At 48.3% G+C, this 20,195-nt stretch overlaps 1 protein-coding gene across 1 annotated transcript; it reads left to right on the top strand.

Annotated features, from left to right (window-relative positions):
• Positions 1 to 2,181: 2,181 nt before the first annotated feature.
• On the top strand, positions 2,182 to 18,296 carry PRADC1 (protease associated domain containing 1). Its single transcript, XM_053254624.1, has 5 exons — positions 2,182 to 2,423; positions 8,490 to 8,590; positions 12,235 to 12,344; positions 13,952 to 14,119; positions 17,110 to 18,296. The coding sequence occupies exons 1-5, from the start codon at positions 2,294 to 2,296 to the stop codon at positions 17,228 to 17,230; spliced, it is 630 nt and encodes a 209-aa protein (XP_053110599.1). The 5' UTR covers positions 2,182 to 2,293; the 3' UTR covers positions 17,231 to 18,296.
• Positions 18,297 to 20,195: the final 1,899 nt, after the last annotated feature.

The following is a 20,195-nucleotide window of genomic DNA, read 5'->3' as shown; positions in this document are numbered from 1 at the left end:
GCCATAGAGATGCGGGAGGTCTTCCCTAGTCTTGGTCAGGCGGAGGCTCGTCTATGGTTTTGTTGTTCGGGCCAAAACAGTAGGGATAATAGACGCTAATAAGGATACAAGGCTGTCCAAGCGTGGGGAAAGCAGGGTCACCACTTCTTCCCGTCTTCCTGCTATGCGGCTGCATCAGACCATGTGCAAAAACTCAACAGGTCGTGTTTTCCCCTGGCATAGAGAGGTAGCCATGCTTCACACTGTTGAATTGCTGTCTGCCATGCAGAGATGACATAAGCAATATGTGTAGTTATTTATTTTTTATATATTTATTTCACTTCTATGCTGCCTATCCCAGAATGGCTCAGGGTGGTTAGCACAACAATATCAAAATAATATGACACTTGGAAATCAAAATAAAATAATAAAAATGGTTAAAATTAACATAAAACTCCCTTTTAAAAATCATTTAAAGCCAATTAATTATTATTAAAATTATATAAACACAAGGGCCAAACCACGCATGTGCACACACACAGACAAATCACAAAGTGTTGGTCCTCAGAATCTTTTTTTCAGCCTGGATGTTAAGCAAAAAAAAAAAAAAGGTGGGGTGGTGCGGGGGGCAGACGAGAGGAAGACGGGAAGGACTTCTTTCTGGGCATGATGGAAGCCTTCATTTGCAGCATGTAATTAACTTTAGTTGAAACAATCCCCTTGTAGCACATTAAAAGATGATGATTATTTATTTTATTAAGACTATATATTGCTTTTCAACAACAAAAAAGTTCTCAATGTGCTCTATATAGAAAAAGTTTAAGATGGTCCCCCTGCCCCCAAAGAGCTCACAGTCTAAAAAGAAATGCAAGGGAGGGGAGCCAGCAGCAGCGAGAGACACTAGAAGCAGAGTTGGTCTTTCCCTGGCTGTAGAGATCCACCACTTTAACAGATGCCTCTTTGCTCAGCTGGCCGACTAGCAAATGTATTTCAGCAAAAGACTTTGTGAACTCCAGTCCTCTTCATCAGATGCATGAAATTGTTTTTCAAGTTCTTCAAGATACAAAAACAGGCCAGACTGGATTTGGTTGTCTTCTCCTAACCGCCACCAGCTGGTAGAGTGATACTTCGCTATGGTATGTGGATGTGCACGAACCATCCGACTGACGGTTCGGCGGAGGGGGGTGGGTTACGTTTAAGGCTGCAGCATATCTCTTTGCTGCCCTGCGCCCATGATTTTGGAGACAGAGCTGGTGGGGGAAGTGTGGCTGGGAGGGTAAGAGCATCCTCCCAGTCCTTTAAAAGTAATCCTGCCGCCGCTGAACCATCCAGACCGCCGAACCAGTTCAATAGGCCAGAAAAGGACCTCCGAACTGGTCTGTGCACATGCATGCGTACACATTCACACATGGGGACAGCTAAAGCTTTTAAAGGTGAGGTCAAAGGACTATAGGGTGGAAGAGGTAAATAAGTGGCTGTGGTTCTGCAAAACATTAAGATGTAAGACAGAGATAAAGAGATGATCCACATAACAGCAGGGATTGTGGACATTCCTGACTATGCTGAGCGGTTTTCCTGGCTATGCAAATTCCCAAATTTGGATCCTCAGATGTTGTTGGACTACAACTCCCATCATCCCCAGCAGCAGTGGATTAGATTACCTCCAAGCCCCCTTCCAACTCTAATATTATGAGCTAGCCACACACTTCTAGGATTTCTGGAAAGACTTCCAGGACAGAGGCTCTCTGACTTTCCAAAGGAAGCATGCCCATCACAGTGACTCATGCAGGGATGCAATAGGGAACCTCCTTTGAGAGGGGGCTGTTATGCTGACTCTATATTTGGAGTGATTGAATTCTGCAGCCCCACCTGGTATAGGCAAGGGGCAAAGCGGCCCCCTTTCAGCAGAAGCAAATTGGAAGGCGAGGAGGCTAGAGCAGTGATTCGTGCAGAGTTGCAGCAGGCTTCATAAGGAGGGTCATTATACTTTTGTCTTCCTTCACGTGATGTTTGTCAATCTGATCGTGTTCAAGTTCCCCTTTGTCCCAGGCCTAAGAATTTTCTCTTGAAAGAACCACATAAATTAAAGCAAACATTTTAAAGGTGGTGTGTTTCCCTCCCCCCCCCGCCCACCGCCCCCTCTTTCCTCTCTAATAGAAGCTTGTTGGTAGACTGAAAACTCTGTGGAGGAGAAAGCCACGTAATGGACTGGAACCCTCGCCAATGAGATCAGCGCAGACTTGGGCTCACCCAGTGAGAGAAACCTGGGAGGCGGGCCTCTCCTTCAAAGGACCGTGTGAGCTGTGGATGGCTGATGAGCCGCCAGGGAGAACTTGCAGGAGGAGGAGCAGGAGCAGGAGGGGGTGACGGCTGCAACCCAGTAATGCTCCCCCGCTGGCCTGCATGGCTGTGCCTCTTGCTATGCCTTTGCCCAGCTGCTCGTGGTGAGTATTCTCCCTATGCATTTGGCCAAGGGACCTTCGGGTTGTCGCTTCTGCATGCTAATCCCGACTGTGGCAACTTAATCGGAGCATGTGCTTTGTGCCCCTTTCAGACTCCCCTTCCAAGGCTCTGGGTCATCCAAGGGAGGCTTCCTTGCAAGAGCCCTCTTGGTCTCTCCTTCTTCTTCTCTCCCGTTTTGGTGCCTTTCCCCCTGCAAACCTAGTTGTGGGACTAGACTGTTTCTCCGCCCAGAGTTGGCCTCTCAGGACTCAAGCCCCCGCCCCGTGTCCCCCCAACCCCGTACTTGTGAGTCCCCCCTGGTGGTATTTGCAGCCAGGACGGGCTGAAGTGTGGCGAGTGGGAAGTGGGATTCCCCTCCCACCCTTCTCAGGTGCCCCCCCCCCCGTTGTAACGGTGGCTTTAAAGAGGTTGATTTGCAGGTGAGAATAGCTCTGTTCAGGCAAGAGGGCTCATCCTCCATGGCAGGATATGCGTGTGGCAAGCTGTGGACCTGGCTCTTTGGACTTCTCTGCCTGCACGTTGAAGTGCACACCGGCACTTTCATGCACACACTGCACTCCCTGAAATGGGGAACTCTGAAAAAGCCAAGTGTCCAGTCATGTGGAGCACTGCTGGTACTTGAGTGCCCATTGGCGCATGGCAGAGGGGCAGCATTTCAACAGGTGCATGGCGTCAGGCAGAGCCTGCTGTATGTATGTTTGTTGCACTCCGGGAGAACAAGCTCTGCTGTTTGAACGGGGCTCTGGTTTGTCCATGTGCTGAGAAATTCTTCACTTGCTGATCTCTACCTACCCGAGCTGTTGTTCAAGATACAAAAGCAGGCCAGCCTGGGTTGGGTCACCGTTTTTTACCCCAATCAGTTGTCTGCCCTGATCTTGATCTCCCCACCACCACCGTGAGCACACACCCACCCACACCCACACACAGCAGGGCTGGCTCTTCCTGATGAGCTGGGGGCGGGTGACTGCCAAGAGAGTCACAGCTCCCTCTGCTTCCCTGAACTTGGTTTACTCCTTCCTTTTCTGCCCCATGCTGCCTGCAGGTTGGCTATTCATCAAGTAGAGCTGTGTGGTTAACCACACAGTTCTACCGGATGAGGGGAGGAGAGCTGGTCTTGTGGGAGCAAGCATGAATTGCCCCCCTTTGCTAAGCAGGGTCTGCCCTGGTTTGCATTTGAAAGGGAGGCTTCATGTGCGAGTACAGTACTGTGAGAGACTCCCCTTAGGGAATGGGGCCATAACTCAGTGGTCAAGTGCTTGCAGGCAGAAGGTTCCATGTTCTCTCCCTGGCAGAGAGACTCCTTCCTGTAACCTTGGAGAAGCCGCTGCCTGTCTGGGTAGACGATACTGAGCTAGATGGGCCAATAGTCTGACTCAGTAGAAGGCAGCTTCCTCTGTTCCTATGAGTGGTCAGCCTGCAGGTAGCACAGCTCAGGGCAGGAGTCAGGGCAGGAGATAGAGGAGCCAATGGAGGGAAGCAGAGGCAGCTGTGCCTCCTTTGGTGCTCCCTCTGCTCCTTGGGACAAGCCACTACACACACACACACACACACACACACACACACACCTTTTCTATGCAAGCATGGGCAGCAGGAGGATCCTCATTTGTGGTGTTGTTGGGTATCCTAATGGCACTGTGGGGAAGCAACTTGCCTAGAGAGCAGGAGGTTGCTGGTTCGAATCCCCGCTGGTGTGTTTCCCAGAATATGGGAAATGCCTGTGTCAGGCAGCAGTGAGATAGGAAGGTGCTGAAAGGCATCATCTCATACTGTGCAGGGGAAGGTAATGGTAAACCACTCCTGTATCCTACCAAGAAAACTACAGGGCTCTCTGGTCATCAGGAGTCGACACGGACTCAGCGGCACAACCTTTCCTTTTCTCCATTTGGTTATCCAGGAGCAGGAGTGCAAGTAGCTGAGTTGGCGTGCAGAAGGATGGTCTCTCGCATGTGGCCAAAGTCCTTCTCAATGCTGAGCCCTCGTGCAGAGCAGCCCTGCAGGCGTCCACAAAGCTGCTCTGGAGTTTGTGGTGTGTGGGCTTGCAGTGCAGAGTCTATTTATAAAGCCTGTCTTTTTAATCCGGCTATTTCCAGCGTGGCAGCAGCCCACTGCATGGAGCCCAGCCAGAAGCCTCCTCCAGTCTCTGTTCCTGTTCTACAATTGTGGGTCAGCTCACCAATCCAAGAGTGATCCAGTGGTGATGATGCCAAAAATACTCAGGGCAGCAGGAGAAAGAGAGGCGTATCCAGTTATGATTTTTACCCCAGCAATAGTATAAAGCACTCTTCTTTAGCATTCAAAGCAGTTACATAAACTAGCTTCAGGGCTCAATTGAAGGGGCAGGCAACCAACTGAGGCAGCAGGCTACTGGGGCACGGGGCATTTTAATTATTCTTAAAAATTGTTAAAACAAACTTCTATAGAATTAGGAGGAACAAATTTTGTTTTTGTTGCTTATGGCATGCGGAAATACAGACCTCCGGATTCATGCATGCAAATTGTCATCTTGTATGATAGGGATAAGTCATAATATGGGGATGGGGCCATAGCTAACCGGTAGAGCTTCTGAGCTATGTGCAGGTTCATTCCCTGGCAGCATCTCCAGGTAGGGCTGGGCAGAATTCCTGCCTGAAACCTTGGTCAACTGCTGTCAGTCGGTGTAGGCAATACTGAGCTAGTGGTCTGACTCCCTGTGTTTCCTATGTATCATGCATTAATGTTATGAAAGATACTAAAAGTGCAGTTTTAAAAAGGCATTCAAAAATTCAAGAGGTGGAAAGATGCATATAAGAACAGCGCTGCTGGATCCGGCCCAAGGAAGCCCGTCTAGTCCAGCATCCTGTTTTGCACAGTGGCCCCACCAGATGCCACTGAAAGCCTACAGGCAGGAGTTGAGGGCATGTCCTCTCTCCTGCTGTTACTCCCCTGCAACTGGTACTCAGAGGCATCCTGCCTCTGAGGCTCGAAGTGGCCCATAGACCTCCAACTAGTAGCTGATGATAGACCTCTCCTCCATGAAGTTATCCAAACCCCTCTTAAAGCCATCCAGGTTGTGGGTTGTCACCACATCTTGTGGCAGAGAATTCCACAAGCTGATTATGCGCTGTGTGAAAAAGTACTTCCGTTTGTTGGTCCTAGACCTCCTGGCAATCAATTTCACGGAATGACCCCTGGTTCTAGTGTTATGGGAGAGGGAGAAGAATTTCTCTCTCTCCACTTTCTCCACACCATGCATGATTGTATAGACCTCTATCATGTCTCCCCTCAGTTGTCTTTTTTCTAAACTAAAAAGCCCCAGGGGTTGTAGCCTTGCCTCCTAAGGAAGGTGCTCCAGGCCCCTGATCATCTGGGTTGCCCTCTTCTGCACCTTTTCCAGTTCTACAATGTTCCTTTTTTAGATGTGGTAACCAGAATTGTACACAGTACTCCAGGTGTGGCTGCACCATAGCTTTTTATAAGAGAATGATAATAATAGCCGTTTTATTTCCAGTCCCCTTCCTAATGATCCCTAGCATGGAATTGGCCTTTTTCACAGCTGCCACGCACTGAGTCAACACATTCAGCAAGCTGTCCATCACGACCCCAGGATCTCTCTCCTGGTCAGTCACCTTCTGCAGCTCAGACTCCATTAATGTGTATGTGAAGTTAGGTTTTTTTGCCCCCCAACATGCATCACTTTACACTTGTTTACACTGAACTGCATTTGCCGTTCTGTCATTCACTCCCCCAGTTTGGAAAGATACTTTTGTAGGCTTCTAAATGTCATGGAATGTGACTCTAGGAGTCTAGACCAGGGGCGAGCAAACTTGGCCCTCCAGCTGTTCTTGAATTTGTTTGTTTGTTCGTTCGTTCGTTTAGCATATTCTGTACCGCCCAAAACTTGCATCTCTGGACAGTTTACAATTAAAATCATTTAAACATTAGATTTAAAACCCAACCTTAAAAATATCAAAACTATAATCTAATGAAAAGCCTGGGTGAATAAATGTGTTCATTGACATATACAGCCGAGAGTGTTTCCCACCACCCTCCGTAACCTCCAGAGCTGCTCTGTGATTCTTTGGGCAGCCAGCTCTTCTCCAGGGACCAGATTTGGTGCTTATGTGGCAATCCCACAGATGCACAAATTGCAGGCCTTTTGTCACTGATGTGCTCACAGACTTCAGGCAAACACTAGCCATGCATTCGCCGGGGTGGTGTGCAGCTGTTGTGCACTTTTTTGTGTCTGTTTCCTCGGTGACAGACACAGGAGCACAACTGAGGAGGGTAATTATGCTGCAGAAATGCAAATTAGAGCGTGCTGCCGTCTGAAAACATTTTCCATATTTATTTTAAAAATCTCCAAATCCATCTAGTCCCCTTTGTCCTGCATCTGCCTGATCTCCATATAAAAATCGGAATTACACCACAGACTGAATCTAGTTTGGGTCCCTGTTGCAGAGTGGTGCTAGTTATGTAGAGAGCCTAGGGATTGCTAACAAAGAATTCTCAGCTTCTCAGCAAACTACAATTCCCAGGATATTTGGAGAGTGGGGGGCGGACAGCCAAACAGGTGTGAAACTATAAGTTGCTAAGGAACACTTCTTTTAAAAATAAATGACACACTTTAAGCACACTTCTGTTTTGGGATACTTAGGCTCACACAAGCCTTTCAGGTTGCAATGAATTTATTTCTCACAGCACGCCAGGAGGGGAGAGTAATCCGCAAGCACATTAAACCAATGCTTCCGGGTCCTTAGTTCTTATAAGTAGGGTTGCCAGCCTGCAGCATCTGGTATTTTTGTTTTGAGTTCAGTGTTCGGTATCGACAAGTATGGACTCCCTACCAGGCTTCCCCAACCTGTGGGCCTCCAAATGTTGCTGAACTACAACTCCCAGCATACCCAGCCACAATAATTTGTGTCTAGGGATGCTGGGAGTTGTAGTTCAGCAACATCTGGAGGCCCACAGGTTGGGGAAGCCTGCTAACAACTTAGGTCCTGGGTATTTAAGAGAATGTCATCTTCTCCATGATCCCCACAGCCCATTGAGATCATCCAGAGAGGTTCATTTACAGTTGGCACCGGCCCGTCTGGTGGCCACTCAGACCCAGGCCTTCTCTGTTGCTGCCCTGAGGCTTTGGCATGCACTCCCTGCTGAAATAAGGGCCTCCCCCACTTTAAGTGGCAAAGCGGGGAAATGCTAACAAGCAGAAGGTTGCCGGTTCAAATCCCCACTGCTACTATATTGGGCAACAGCAATATAGGAGATGCTGGAAGGCACCATCTCCTACTGTACGGGAGGAGGACTTGATGGCACACTTTACCTTTACCTTCTCTGACAACTTGTAAAAGGTCAGTCAAGACACATCTGTTCACCCAGGCTTTTAATTAGATTTAGATTTATAGTTTTAATAGTTGTTAATACTTCTAACATGTCTTAAGTTTTAAATTGTTTTAATGTTTTAATTTTGTTTTAATTGTATGTTTTATTGTAAACTACCCAAAGACATGAGTTTTGGATGATATAGAAATTAAATAAGAAAGAAAGAAAGAAAATGAATTTCTGGATGAACCGCCCAGAGATTTGTGTATGGGGCAGTATAGAAATGTGTTAAATTTCTTTCTCTGGAAAAGTGTTTGTTTTTGAATACTGATGAATATCAATAAAACTATAATGTCAGTTCTTATAAGCTGTATTGGTTTGTATTTTTTCCTTTGTTCCTATTATTGCTTTTGTTGCTTTTTCTGGTCTTAGACTGTGATAAACTTAATCTGAGGTGCCTCTTTGCTCTGCTAGCAGGGGTTTCTTCCACTTCTGACCCGGCCATTTCCCTTCCTTCTCAACGACTCGACATCCTTCAGCTCATAATGGAAGAGGTGTTGCTTCACCTCAGCCCACCTGCGTGCACCTGCAGCCTTTCTCTAAAAACAACGCCCCACCCTCTCTCGGCAATCAAGATGCTGTGCGAAACCTAATACCACTTTTCTCTTTTTCTGGGAAAGGTCATCCATGCACCCTGCCGTCACTCGAGTTTATTCTCTCTCTCTCTCTGTGCTCTTGACTCACAGGTCTACGCATCCAAGAGTACCTCTATTTCCAGGTGCTGAGCCCCGGGGATATCCGCTACATCTTTACCGCCACACCGGCCAAGGATTTTGGGGGAGCATTCGTAAGTATGAGCAGGAGACCTCTGGCTGGCCCTCTTGGCTTGCTCCTTGCCGTGGTGCCTGTGGGCAGGAGCCACCTTTGCGGGAACGGATAAGAAGGATCGCATTGTGAGAGGTGCATCCCCTTTAGAGCTTTGATATAGTGTGGCCATTGATGAAGGACAATGGGCATTTGATGGGCACTTCCCAGCACCTGGGATGCGCGTCACACCTCTTGGCATGCAAGATGTGAGGGGAACTGAAACCAGATTGCCCAGAAGGATCTTGTGGGAGCAGACGCGAAAGCAGTGGTGGGCTGTGATGTGCTTTAATATTACAGAATGCCGGGGCAGCCCAGGGTGTTGTGGTGGCACCTGAGGCAAGACACCCAAGGCTGTGTTGCCCCTGGAGGGGGCCAGCCCCCTTTGGAAACAAACTCTTGCAAGCTTGGGACATGGCACCAGGAGGGAGGGAGGCTGCCAGCAGCCGCCTCTTGTGCTTCTGGCAAGCTTCGCAAGGAGTGTGAGGAGAGGTGTTCTTTGCAGGGTCAGGTTGGTCCCGAAATGCTGCTCCAGTGGCAGCAACAGGAGGCCTCTTGCCACTCTACTGCCGCCCGAGGTGACTACCTCACCTTGCCTCATCCAAGGGTCGCCTGACCCTGTGTTGGACTTGGCGCCGCCTGCCTATTGCTTGCTTCTGTGCCCCAAAATCCCTCTGCGTGAAAACACTGAGAGGTTATGAGGAAGGTTTCTGATGGTGTGGCAACTGGCACTGCCAGTGCTTCAGCCTGATGTGAAACTCTGAGTCATCCCCCCTCCTCCACAGCCACCTTCTGGTGGTTCTTGCATTATGGGAGGAGGTATTTTAGAGTTTAGAGCCTTCCGAAAGCTGCAGTCACTTCACCACCTCCCCCATGATAGGGGAAAAAAATTGTGAGTCAGCTTTAAGCCGCAGACATTTGCATAGTGCCTTTGATCGAGGGGAGTGGACTTACAGAATCGGAGGCAGGCCGGGGTGGTTTTCTACATCTGTGTTCTGTGCAGAGCTTGGGCTTTTCACAGAATATTAGAGCTGGAAGGGACCTTTTAGAGGCCTTCCAGTCCAAGCCCCTTCTCAGCCCAGGAGAACATAAGAACAGCCCTGCTGGATCAGGCCCAAGGAGGCCCATCTAGTCCAGCATCCTGTCTCACACAGTGGCCCACCAGATGCCACTGGAAGCCTATAGGCAGGAATTGAGGGCATGCCCTCTCTCCTGCTGTTACTCCCCTGCAACTGGTACTCAGAAGCACCCTGCCTTTGAGACTGGAGGTGGCCTGTAGCCCTCCGACTAGTAGCCATTGAGAGACCTCTCCTCCATGAAGTCATCCAAACCCCTCTTCAAGCCATCCAGGTTGATAAGACGGACAACATCTCTTGACAGGAGGCCATTCAGCCTCTGTTTGGAAACCTCTGGAGAGCCCATCACTGCACGTGATAGACCCGTCTTATTGCTCCAGTTTTCTTTATTCTGCACTGGCTACTAATCATTTCTGCCTTCCACTGGCTTCTTGGCATTTTTCTTGCCCCTGTTTGGTGCTGTCTTCTTTCCATTGTTCTAGTCCATGAGGCAGGCCCACAAATGTTGGCCTTTGGTACTGTCTCAGGTGACGAATGCGCGGAGCGTTTTTTGGCAACGTCTACCTCCCTAGAGATGGAAAGGAGGGGATAGGCTTGTTGCACTTGCAGCTTTTCATCCCTTTATCCCTGCCCCCAAACATAGGGTAAAATTGCAGTCAGTTTTGCACAGAGGAAAGGGTAAGGTTAGGATCAGGGTTAGGATAATCATGAACAAATCATTGTTCTCTCTCCATGGAGTAATCTTTGGAGGACATTCCTGCCAATTTTCATGTCCATTCCTTTGACAACATCCCTTTTAAAAGCTTTTAAAACACCATTGCAAAGGTGGCCACTGCAGACCCAGTGGTCAGACCAATAGAAGCATGAGAACACACCGAAAGTCTTCCAAGGTTATTGCCTGTTTGCCATCTCTAGGGGTGTGGTCTTGTCAAAAAATCACCGTGAGCATGGATCCCCTCGGATGGGAGTGACCACTCCAGCTGGCTCATGGATTGCTCCTAGTGCAGGACCAGATTGAGTTCTTTATGGCTGCTGCCCCTCCATTTCTCCCCAGCCTCCCCCAAAGAAAAGAGAGCTGTTCCTTCCTCAGGGAAAGAAGGCTGCTTGCTGACATCTGTGAACTTTAATCCTCCTCCTCCTCCTCCTCCTCGCAGGACCCAGAGCATTCCCACCCACCCCCAATGCCTCCTCCCACACCCAGCTGCACTCGGAAATAGAAGATACTTGATTTTAAAACATTTTACATCTTGCAAAAGGGATTCCTGACATGCTGGGAAAGTGTCTTAATTTTTTATCCCTTTATAAATACTTTCCTGCTGCTTCTCTGCTCACAACTACTAATGCTAATTAGAGAACATATCCCCACACACTTTAAAAAAAAAAGTTAAGTGTGTTGACAGATTTGTGCGTAGGGTATCAACTCTTCCAAGAAACTCCCAACCAGTCTTCCCTCTAAGGTGCATGCATGTGCTTGCGCTCACACAATTTTTGATGTCCGCTCAGTTAATTTAGATCCTGCTCAGGCTGAATCAGGAAGGCCCCACTGAACGCACATTGTGCATACACACTGCCTAGATACTGCCGCCCAGAACAAAACTCATTCTGCACACAGATGAAAAAAATTAGAGAGAACACTGCTCCCAGCTTGGGGATTCTCAAGCTTAGGTCCTCAGATATTGTTGGTCTACAACTCCCATCATCCTTGGGATGGCTGGGGATGATGGGAGTTCCAACAACATCTAGAGACCCAAACCTGAGAACCCCTGCCCCAACCCACTTCACGCCCAGTGCTGAAATAACTGCCTGGCTATTGCAGCTTCATATGGGAGGAAGAGCTGGTCCTGTGGTAGCAAGCATGAACTGTCCCTTTGCTAAGCAGAGACTGCCCTGGTTTGTATTTGAATGGGAGGCTATGTGTGTGAGCACTGGGAAGAGCCTTGTGTGCTTGCATGCAGCAGGTTGCAAGTTCCCTCCCTGGCATCTCCAGATAGGGCTGAGGGACTCTTCTGTCTATAACCTTGGAGAAGCCACGGCCAGTCTGTGTAGACAATACTGAGCTAGATGGACCAAGGGTCTGACTCGGTAGAAAGCAGCTTCCTATGTTCCTCTCTGCCTTCTCCCCTTCCTCCTCCTTTGTGCCAGCAATCTGGGAAGCAGCAATTGAAAGTTGCCCATACCAGAGTTTGCAGCTCTATAGGACCAGGTGAGAATCTACTTGCCCCTTCTGTCACCTGATCCCTTCTGAGCTGTTAGCTGTAATACTACCCTTTGCCACTTGCAGTGGTGGCACTGCAGAGCAGCAGAATGAGCCAACCAATCCCATCACCAGCAAGCTCCCACCATAGTATGGAGACACCTCACTCCTGCTCTGAATGCCTCCTGGGGTGTCAGTTAAATCCTTTAAAGTTTATATTGTGGATATTCCATAGCTGAAGGAAAGGAGGAAAAACAAAGAACAAGCTTCAGAGATTCTCTAGCCTCACCATTCCTGCTTGTGACCTTCAGCTCAAGGTTTTATTTGTCTGTGTTTGTTTTCTTTCCCCCCTCTAAGAATACAAGATACGAGCAGATCTTCCTGGTGCCTGCAGACCCTCCAGAAGCTTGTGGGGTGTTAAACAACGGGGTCTTCATTGAAGGTCAAATCGCCCTGGTGGAGCGTGGGTGAGTCCTTGGTGCGAGCAGAGGAGTGAGCTCTCTCCTGATGGGACTGCAGGCCAAAAGGGCTGAAATGCAGCAAATGGCAGATGACCAGCTCACACCTGGATGGAACTTCTGTATTTACCTGAATCCAAGACTAGGGTTTTTCCAAGTTCTTTCATGTAGGAAACCAGGGAGTCATCTTAAATTCAGAGTCCTCTTGCTTTTGAGTCAATATGCATATATAACCTGTATTTGACTTCTGTTTTTTAAGGGGCTCATCTTAAACTCAGAGTTATCTTGAATTCAGTTAAATATGGTACGGTGGCCAGTGCCCATAGGATTCCCTGCCAGATCAAAGACCAGGTCCATCTGGCCTTATGTTCTCTTTCTAAGAGCAGCCACCTAGATGTTTTGGGAAATCCCCCCAAACAAGGCATGAAGGTGATGGTCTTCTCTCTCTCTCTCTCTCTTGTTTGTCCTCAGCATCCAGTGCTCAGACATATATTGCCCCTCAATATGGGGGTTCTACATAGTTACCGTGGCTGATAGCCAGGGATAGATCTCTCTTCTTTCATTTTGATTAACAGATTTATAGCCCACCTTTCAACACATTCTCAGGGCTATAACACAGTTATACTGTGTTATATAACAGTTATATAACACAGGGCTATAACACACCTTTCAACACAGTTATTAAATAAAACTACAAAATAGCAATGGCATAAAAGCAAAACAGGCAGGAGCTGAGGGCAGGCCCTCTCTCTTGCTGTTACTCCCCTGCAACTGGTACTCAGAGGCATCCTGCCTCTGAGGCTGGAGGTGGCCTTTAGCCCTCCGACTAGTAGCTGATGATAGACCTCTATTCCGTGAAGTTATCCAAACCCTTCCTAAAGCCATCCAGGTTGTTGGCTGTCACCACATCTCGTGGCAGAGAATTCCACAAGTGGATTATGCGTTGTGTGAGAAAGTACTTCCGTTGGTTGGTCCTAAATTTCTTGGCAATCAATTTCATGGGATGACCCCTGGTTCAAGTGTTCTGTGAGAGGGAGAAGAATTTCTCTCTGTCCTCTTTCTCCACACCATGCATGATTTTATAGACCTCTATGATGTCTCCCCGCAGTCTTTTTTCTAAACTAAATAGCTCCAAGGTGTTGTAGCCTTAAGAACAGGTTATTGGCTTTCCTCATAAGAAAGGTGCTCCAGGCCCCTCTTCATCTTGGTCGCCCTCTTCTGCACCTTTTCCAGTTCAATAATGTCCTTCTTTCGATGTGGTAACCAGAATTGTACGCAGTACTCCATGTGTGGCCACACCATAGTTTTGTATAAGGGCATTAGAGTATTAGTCATTTTATTTTCAATCCCCTTCCAGCCGATTCCTAGCATGAAATTGACCTCAGATCCCATCAGCGTATACTTGAAGTTGGTGTTTTTCATCCCAATATCCTTCTATGTCACCTCAGCGACTAGTGACCAATGGTGAGGGTTGATGGGAGTTGTCATTCAGCTACATCTGGGGAGCCAGATTTGCCCACCCCTGTTACAACCCTTGGGCCTGCACATTTAATCAGCACAGGCAGATCTGTTGACTTGGAAACTGTGAAACTCTCTTCGTTGTTTTCTTCCAACAGGGACTGTTCGTTCTTGTCCAAGACCCGCATCATCCAAGAGCACGGGGGCCGTGCAGTGATCATTGCCGACAATGCCTACGACAATGATAGCTCCTACGTGGAGATGATCCAGGACAGCACCAAGCAGACAGCGGACATCCCTGCCCTCTTCCTGCTCGGGAGAGATGGGTAGGTTGCTAAGAAGTCCCACATTCAAATCTTCCCTTTGTTGAGAATTCGCTAGGTCAAGAGGTTCCCAGCCTGTGGCCCTCCAGATGTTGCCATCATCCCCTGCCACAATAAACTGTAGCTGGGAATTATGGGAGTTATAGTTCAGCAACATCTGGAGAACCAGAGGTTGGGAACCTCTACACTAGCTGGCTTCAGTCTCTGCCTCCTCAGCAGGAGCTTTCCCAGACAGCAGGCTTTCCCACGGTTTTATGGGAGGCTTTACAGTGAGTTCAACATTGCCAAAATAAAAACCAGGCGCAAAAGGTAGATTTTTTTAAAACCCCAGATATCATTTGGGCTACATTCTTAACATGCAGTGAAAAACCCAAATTGTGTGTGAAGTGCTCCCCAATAGCCCACAGGGAATTTGGGGTAAATTTGGCCGGTATGTGAACACACACATCTATCTATCTATCTATATTTCTCCTGGGTGTGCCCAAGGAAAATGCATCCCGGCAGCCCAGCTGATTGGCTGGGCTGCAGGGGGCGCCTGATTGGTTCTAGCGGCACACCCAGGAGAACCAGCGGGCCAGGCTGTGGGCGGCCATGGTGGCTGCAGAGCCGAGGCGGCGGGCCTGGCCGGGCAAGGCGAGGAGGCGGCGGGGGAAGCCGGGCGAGGCGGCGGCAGGCCCGGGCAGCGGCGGGTGGCGAGCCCGGCCGGAGCCCTACTAGAGGCACAGATGCTCTGTGCCCGGGCCCACTAGTTATTATTTATTATTTACATTTTATATCGCGCTCTTCCTCCAAGGAGCCCAGAGCAGTGTACTACATTCTTAGGTTTCTCCTCACAACAACCCAGTGAAGTAGGTTTGGCTGAGAGAAGGGACTGGCCCAGAGTCACCCAGCAACGATCATGGCTGAATGGGGATTTGAACTCGGGTCTCCCCGGTCCTAGTCCAGCACTCTAACCACTACACCACGCTGGCTGTCTGGAGGAGATGCAAACTTAAAGCCAGATGTGGAAAACTTCCATGTGCATATGGGGTGACAATACAAATCTAACTTCCACAGGTGTTGTAAGGATTAATGAGGGAATGTGTCTGAAATGCGCTACATTAGTCCAGGGTATACAATAATTACAGCATTATGGGGAACTCTCATAAAATTGTAGGTAAATAGAACTCCCTTCTGGCAAGAAAGAAAAAAGATATTTGTGAATGTCTCAGGATGTGAGAAGCTGGAGGTATCAGAGATCAGGAAAAAGTTCACACATTTTTGGGAAAGCTGTAAAAATGCAAGATGATAATAGAAGAAAGTGAATGCAATGGACAGTGTAAAAATAGTGGGTTGTATCATCCCAGTTTTTCTGCTAAAAACTTGATTGGATTTTATATGTTAAATCTGAACACATAGATCTGGTGGGTAATCTGTTGCCAGCAGCAAAAGTCTTAAGGGGGTTAACTCTCCTTCTGCAGAGGAGTGGAGAATTAATTGGCAGAGCTTATTCATGAATAAATTCCTCTTTAAAAAAATTATGGGGAAGTAGAGCAAGCACAAGCTGTTCTCCTTCCAAAAAGGGCAACCTTTTATTAGGTTTTGGAACAAGATCAATGGAAAATATCAACAGACACGAAGTATTTGCCTGGTTGCTAGATACTAGGGAGAGTATTCTTGTTTCATGTTGCAAGTCTGAGTTACCTAGAGTGGGAGGACTCAAGATAGATGGTTGATGAACTACTGCAACTATGGGTTCAAATGATGTGCAGCATGATGTCTCTGACTGTAAAACACTACCCTAGGGTTGTCGTGGAGCCCTAAGCAACTGCTTGTTCAGAGCAGCGTAGGGTTTTTTTAGGAGTCTGCGGCAGCCCTTGGATGGGGCATTACAGAGATGTAATCTTGTGCATCCTGTATGCCAGTGTCGGACTAGATCAGGCCTGTACAACTGATGGCCTAGAGACCAGATCTGGCCCGCGGGGACTTTTTTCCTGGCCCCACAGGAGCCCAAAGTATCGTGGTGCCTGAGGTGAAGTGCAAAATGCCACCTTGCCCCATGGCTCTGGTGGGTTCAGCTCCCTTTCAGAATTGACCTTTGCAAGCGTTGGAAGTCAATGGGAGACAGGGAAGAGGAAAGGTTACTAGGAGCCTCCTCATGCAGTGGGTAACTAATTGTTTTCATTACTATTTTTAGCCAAAAATTTACCTTGGCCCCTGCATACCAAGTTACGGTTGGTTCTGGCCCACCAGGACTTGTGCACCCCTGGACTGGATGGACTTTGGTCTGAATCAGCAAGGCACTTATGTTCTGGAGCAGGAGTGCAGACTCAGGACTAAGCACAGATTCCCAATTTGGAAGCTCAGGAACAAGTTATGGGCTTAAGTGTGCTCTCTTTCCCTCTCGGACATGCCTTTGTAGAAGACTTCCTGGTTTCCTCAACCCAGTTTGCTGAGGCATACAAGTCCACGAGCTCTGACTTGAGCAATCGCTGCCCAAGCCAGGACTGCAAATCATGTTTTGATCCTGGTTTGGAGGGATAGCCCAAGCTGGAGTTTGCTGGTTCAGACATCACAGCCAACTGTGGTTTGGAGAAACCAGGAAGTCTTCTCTTAAGGGGTGCACAAGGAGGAGGGATGTGGGGAGACCTTGAGCCTGATACTCCAAGGATTAGGGATGTGGCATTTGAATGCAGCCCCCTGGTAGAGGCACTCTTGCTTGTAAAATCCATGTGTGGATCACAGAGATTATAGCTTCTGGGAGGGGTTTTGTGGCTTTTAAAGAAATCATTCAAGACTGAAATCAAACCCATCCCTTATCTAGACTATAAATGGATTTGGTGAAGTATGTGATGACTGTAATGTTGATGTTAGTTATCGAACTAGAGATGTATATAGCAGGCGGTATATAAATATGATAAATAAATCTGCCTGCAATTTAGATTGGATATCCCTGTGCATATTGAATAGTTTCTACCAATTCACTGAGCTTCCATTTACTGCCATCTTTCCAGATACATGATCAGGCGCTCCTTGGAGCAGCACGGACTTCCTTGGGCTGTCATCTCCATCCCTGTGAATGTTTCCAGCATCCCGACCTACGAACTCCTGCAGCCTCCATGGACCTTTTGGTAGCAGTGAACAAAGATGACGAGGGATGACCAATGAACTGGAGCCCAAAACTCTAGATCCTGTCATGCAAATGTACTGGATCAGCTCTTGGGGGAGGTGGGGAGGATGCTACAATCCAGGCAAGCTGATCTCCTCCAAGTCCCGGATCCAGATTTTTGCATTGTCTTTGGTAGATTAAAGGTGCCCACAAGGGGATGTGGCTGCTTACCTTACCTGGCAGTGGCTGGCCAGGATTCCAGGTGCAGGTCACTCCCAGAGTTTTAACAAGATGGGTGAACCTGAGACCTTCAGCATGGGAAGTGTGGGTCCTACCACTTGACTTCAGGACACATCTTTGTGGAGCTGTAGGCACTGGCTAGACTCCCACAAGCCCAAGAGGGTATCAGGGCAAAGTATTTGGAAGGCAAGCTGGTTCCGTCCCTTAAATATCTGCTTTAGGGTGATCATACTGCCCCAGAAGACTTGTCCGTGAACCAGAGTGGGCGTTTCACCTCCCCACTCCCTTGATTTAAAAGACACCAGCCCTCTCCTGTTCTTGTCCAGCAGAATTCTGGCTTGCGAAAATGGGATCCTGTTGGCTTTCTCCACAAAGAGCCCCCAACTGCTGTTCCCCATCCATATAGCTGATACTAACCCCTAATTAGAAGTAGCTTAAAAAACAAACCCAACCACTCTGGAGTTTCTAGACTTAACAGGCAGGTCTAGGTTTACAGGTTTGCTCAGGGTTTTTTTCTTCCCCTTTAGTTAACCATGAGGACTAGAAATTTGGTAAAGAAAGCAAGCTGGCACTCTCAGGCCTACTCATTCAGCATCAAGTTATAGACCCCTCAAGTTGTGTTGGGCATTACATAAGATTATGCTCCCCACATCTCCCCAAACTCAGGCTAGCCATTACACCACGGCCCCTACCAGTGGTGACCTGTTGCTCAGAAATCCCTGTAGAAACCCCTGTTCCCTTCCTTGGAACAAAGAGGTCAAAAACTGTAGTGTGCAGGCAGAAGGCACAATCTGTCGGTGGGATGGAAGTTCTGTTCAAGTTTTTATGAAATAAACGAGTTGTTCGGGAGTATTATGGGGTTACACCCACGGTGTTTGATTTCACGCAATTGACTCTCCACAGTGGCAGAATGCAACTGGAAACCCTGCCCCTACAGGAACATTAAAATCAAACTAATTACAAGCTCAGCTTCCCAGCATCTGGGGTGGGCCACATTAGCTCTGCAGCTGCTGCTGAACCACTCCCAACTTATTGCAGCTGGGGATGATGGGAAGTGTAGTTCAACAGCACTGGGGTGTGCCTAGAAATAAAGTGTGCTGTCAAGTCGATTTCGACTCCTGGCGCCCACAGAGCCCAGTGGTTGTCTTTGGTAGAATCCAGGAAGGGTTTACCATTGCCTCCTCCTGTGCAGTATGAGATGATGCCGTTCAGCATCTTCCTATATCGCTGCTGCCCGGGGATTCAAACCAGCAACCTTCTGCTTTAGTCAAGCATTTTCCCACTGTGCCACTTAAGGTGACCTGGGGTGTGCCTACCTTTTTTATTTTAAAGTGTTTGGGTCTAGGAAGGAAAACTGGGATAATGCCTACATGTACGTGGATGTGTATCTATTAGAGTGACCATCCAAAACTCAGTCAGCAGTATCGTGCCATCCCCTGAGGAGTATAATGAATATAACCAGGAAAACATGTGTCCCTGCTTAAGTTGAGATACATGCAACAAGGGAAGTAACCTCTGAGTTTCTAAACCTTTGCAAAAGGAGTTTGAAATGCAATGGCTATTGATCACAACAGCTACGCAAGACCTCCCAGTTCAGAGGCAGTCTACCTGTGAATAAGGGTTGCTGAGGAGCAGCAGCAGCCAGCTCATAGGCTGCCTGGAGGCCTGCTGCCAAGGACTGAACTTGCGACCTCTTGCCTGCAAAGCAGATGTGCTACTCCTGAGCTGTGGCCCCAGCCCCTAAGGGGAATATTTTACAATATTTATATTATATTCCCATACTCTATTCCCCAAGGGGGATATTTTACAGCAGCGTTTGTGCCTCACAGATGTAATGCCACTGCCAGAGGCAGGGAACCACGAAGGTCTTCCATGTCGCAGCCAGCACTTTTGGTCCCAACCTGAGATCTCCAGCTGTTGTTAGACTACAACTCCCATCATCCCCAGCCACAATAGCCAAAGCAGAGTTGTGGGGCCCCAAGGCTGAGAACCCAAACCCCCTGTGCAAGGGAAGCCCTATGGCCTGGAAGCCACAGCCCCACCCTCAAGCCTTGACCGACCAGCCAAAAGAGCCAGTGTGGTGTAGTGGTTAGAGTGCTGGACTAGGACTGGGGAGACCCGAGTTCAAATCCCCATTCAGCCATGAAACTAGCTGGGTGACTCTGGGCCAGTCACTTCTCTCTCAGCCTAGCCTACTCCACAGGGTTGTTGTGAAAGAGAAACTCAAGTATGTAGTACACCGCTCTGGGTTCCTTGGAGGAAGAGCGGGTTATAAATGTTAAAAAAGAAGAAGAAAGGTGAGTCCAGGAAGCCACTATTATCTGGGCTACGCTGCAGCTCCAAGGGAGGATGGCTGCCTGTCATTCTGGGAAGGAAACAGCTCACACCTTTTGAATGTACACCTGAAGTGTGACCCTGCTTTTAATACAGGCTCCACAATTTAATCAGCACATAAACTAGCCAGTCAAACCCAAAGCGTACCAAAATGTCCTCTATTCAAGATGACCCAGCTTGAATGGCCCAGTGTGATGGCCAGCAAGAACGGAGATTCCGATCCCGTGGTTCCGAGTATTAGGAGGTTGAACCTGGAAAGATTTTGCTGAACTGATGGAAAGCTATCAGTGGATCCAGTTTTAAAACTCAGCTACTGCATGGTTCCCACCCTTGCAAGTGCACCCAGGCTGAAGACTATAAAGAAACCAAACGACCCAGCAGGCACAGAGGCAACAGCAGACCAAGTGACTTAATAAA

The sequence above is a fragment of the Hemicordylus capensis genome, chromosome 5 (genome assembly GCF_027244095.1).
Source record: "Hemicordylus capensis ecotype Gifberg chromosome 5, rHemCap1.1.pri, whole genome shotgun sequence".
NCBI lineage: Eukaryota > Metazoa > Chordata > Lepidosauria > Squamata > Cordylidae > Hemicordylus > Hemicordylus capensis.
Note: the sequence above shows the minus strand (reverse complement) of the source record. Positions and strands in the feature narration are given on the sequence as shown.

Bases quoted from the DNA above. Each gene is read 5' to 3' on its own strand.
- PRADC1 (XM_053254624.1), top strand. From the start codon at position 2,294: ATGAGCCGCCAGGGAGAACTTGCAGGAGGAGGAGCAGGAGCAGGAGGG. The intron at 2,424-8,489 runs GTGAGTATTCTC...CTTGACTCACAG, and splicing joins CCTTTGCCCAGCTGCTCGTG to GTCTACGCATCCAAGAGTAC. The intron at 8,591-12,234 runs GTAAGTATGAGC...CCCCCCTCTAAG, and splicing joins AGGATTTTGGGGGAGCATTC to AATACAAGATACGAGCAGAT.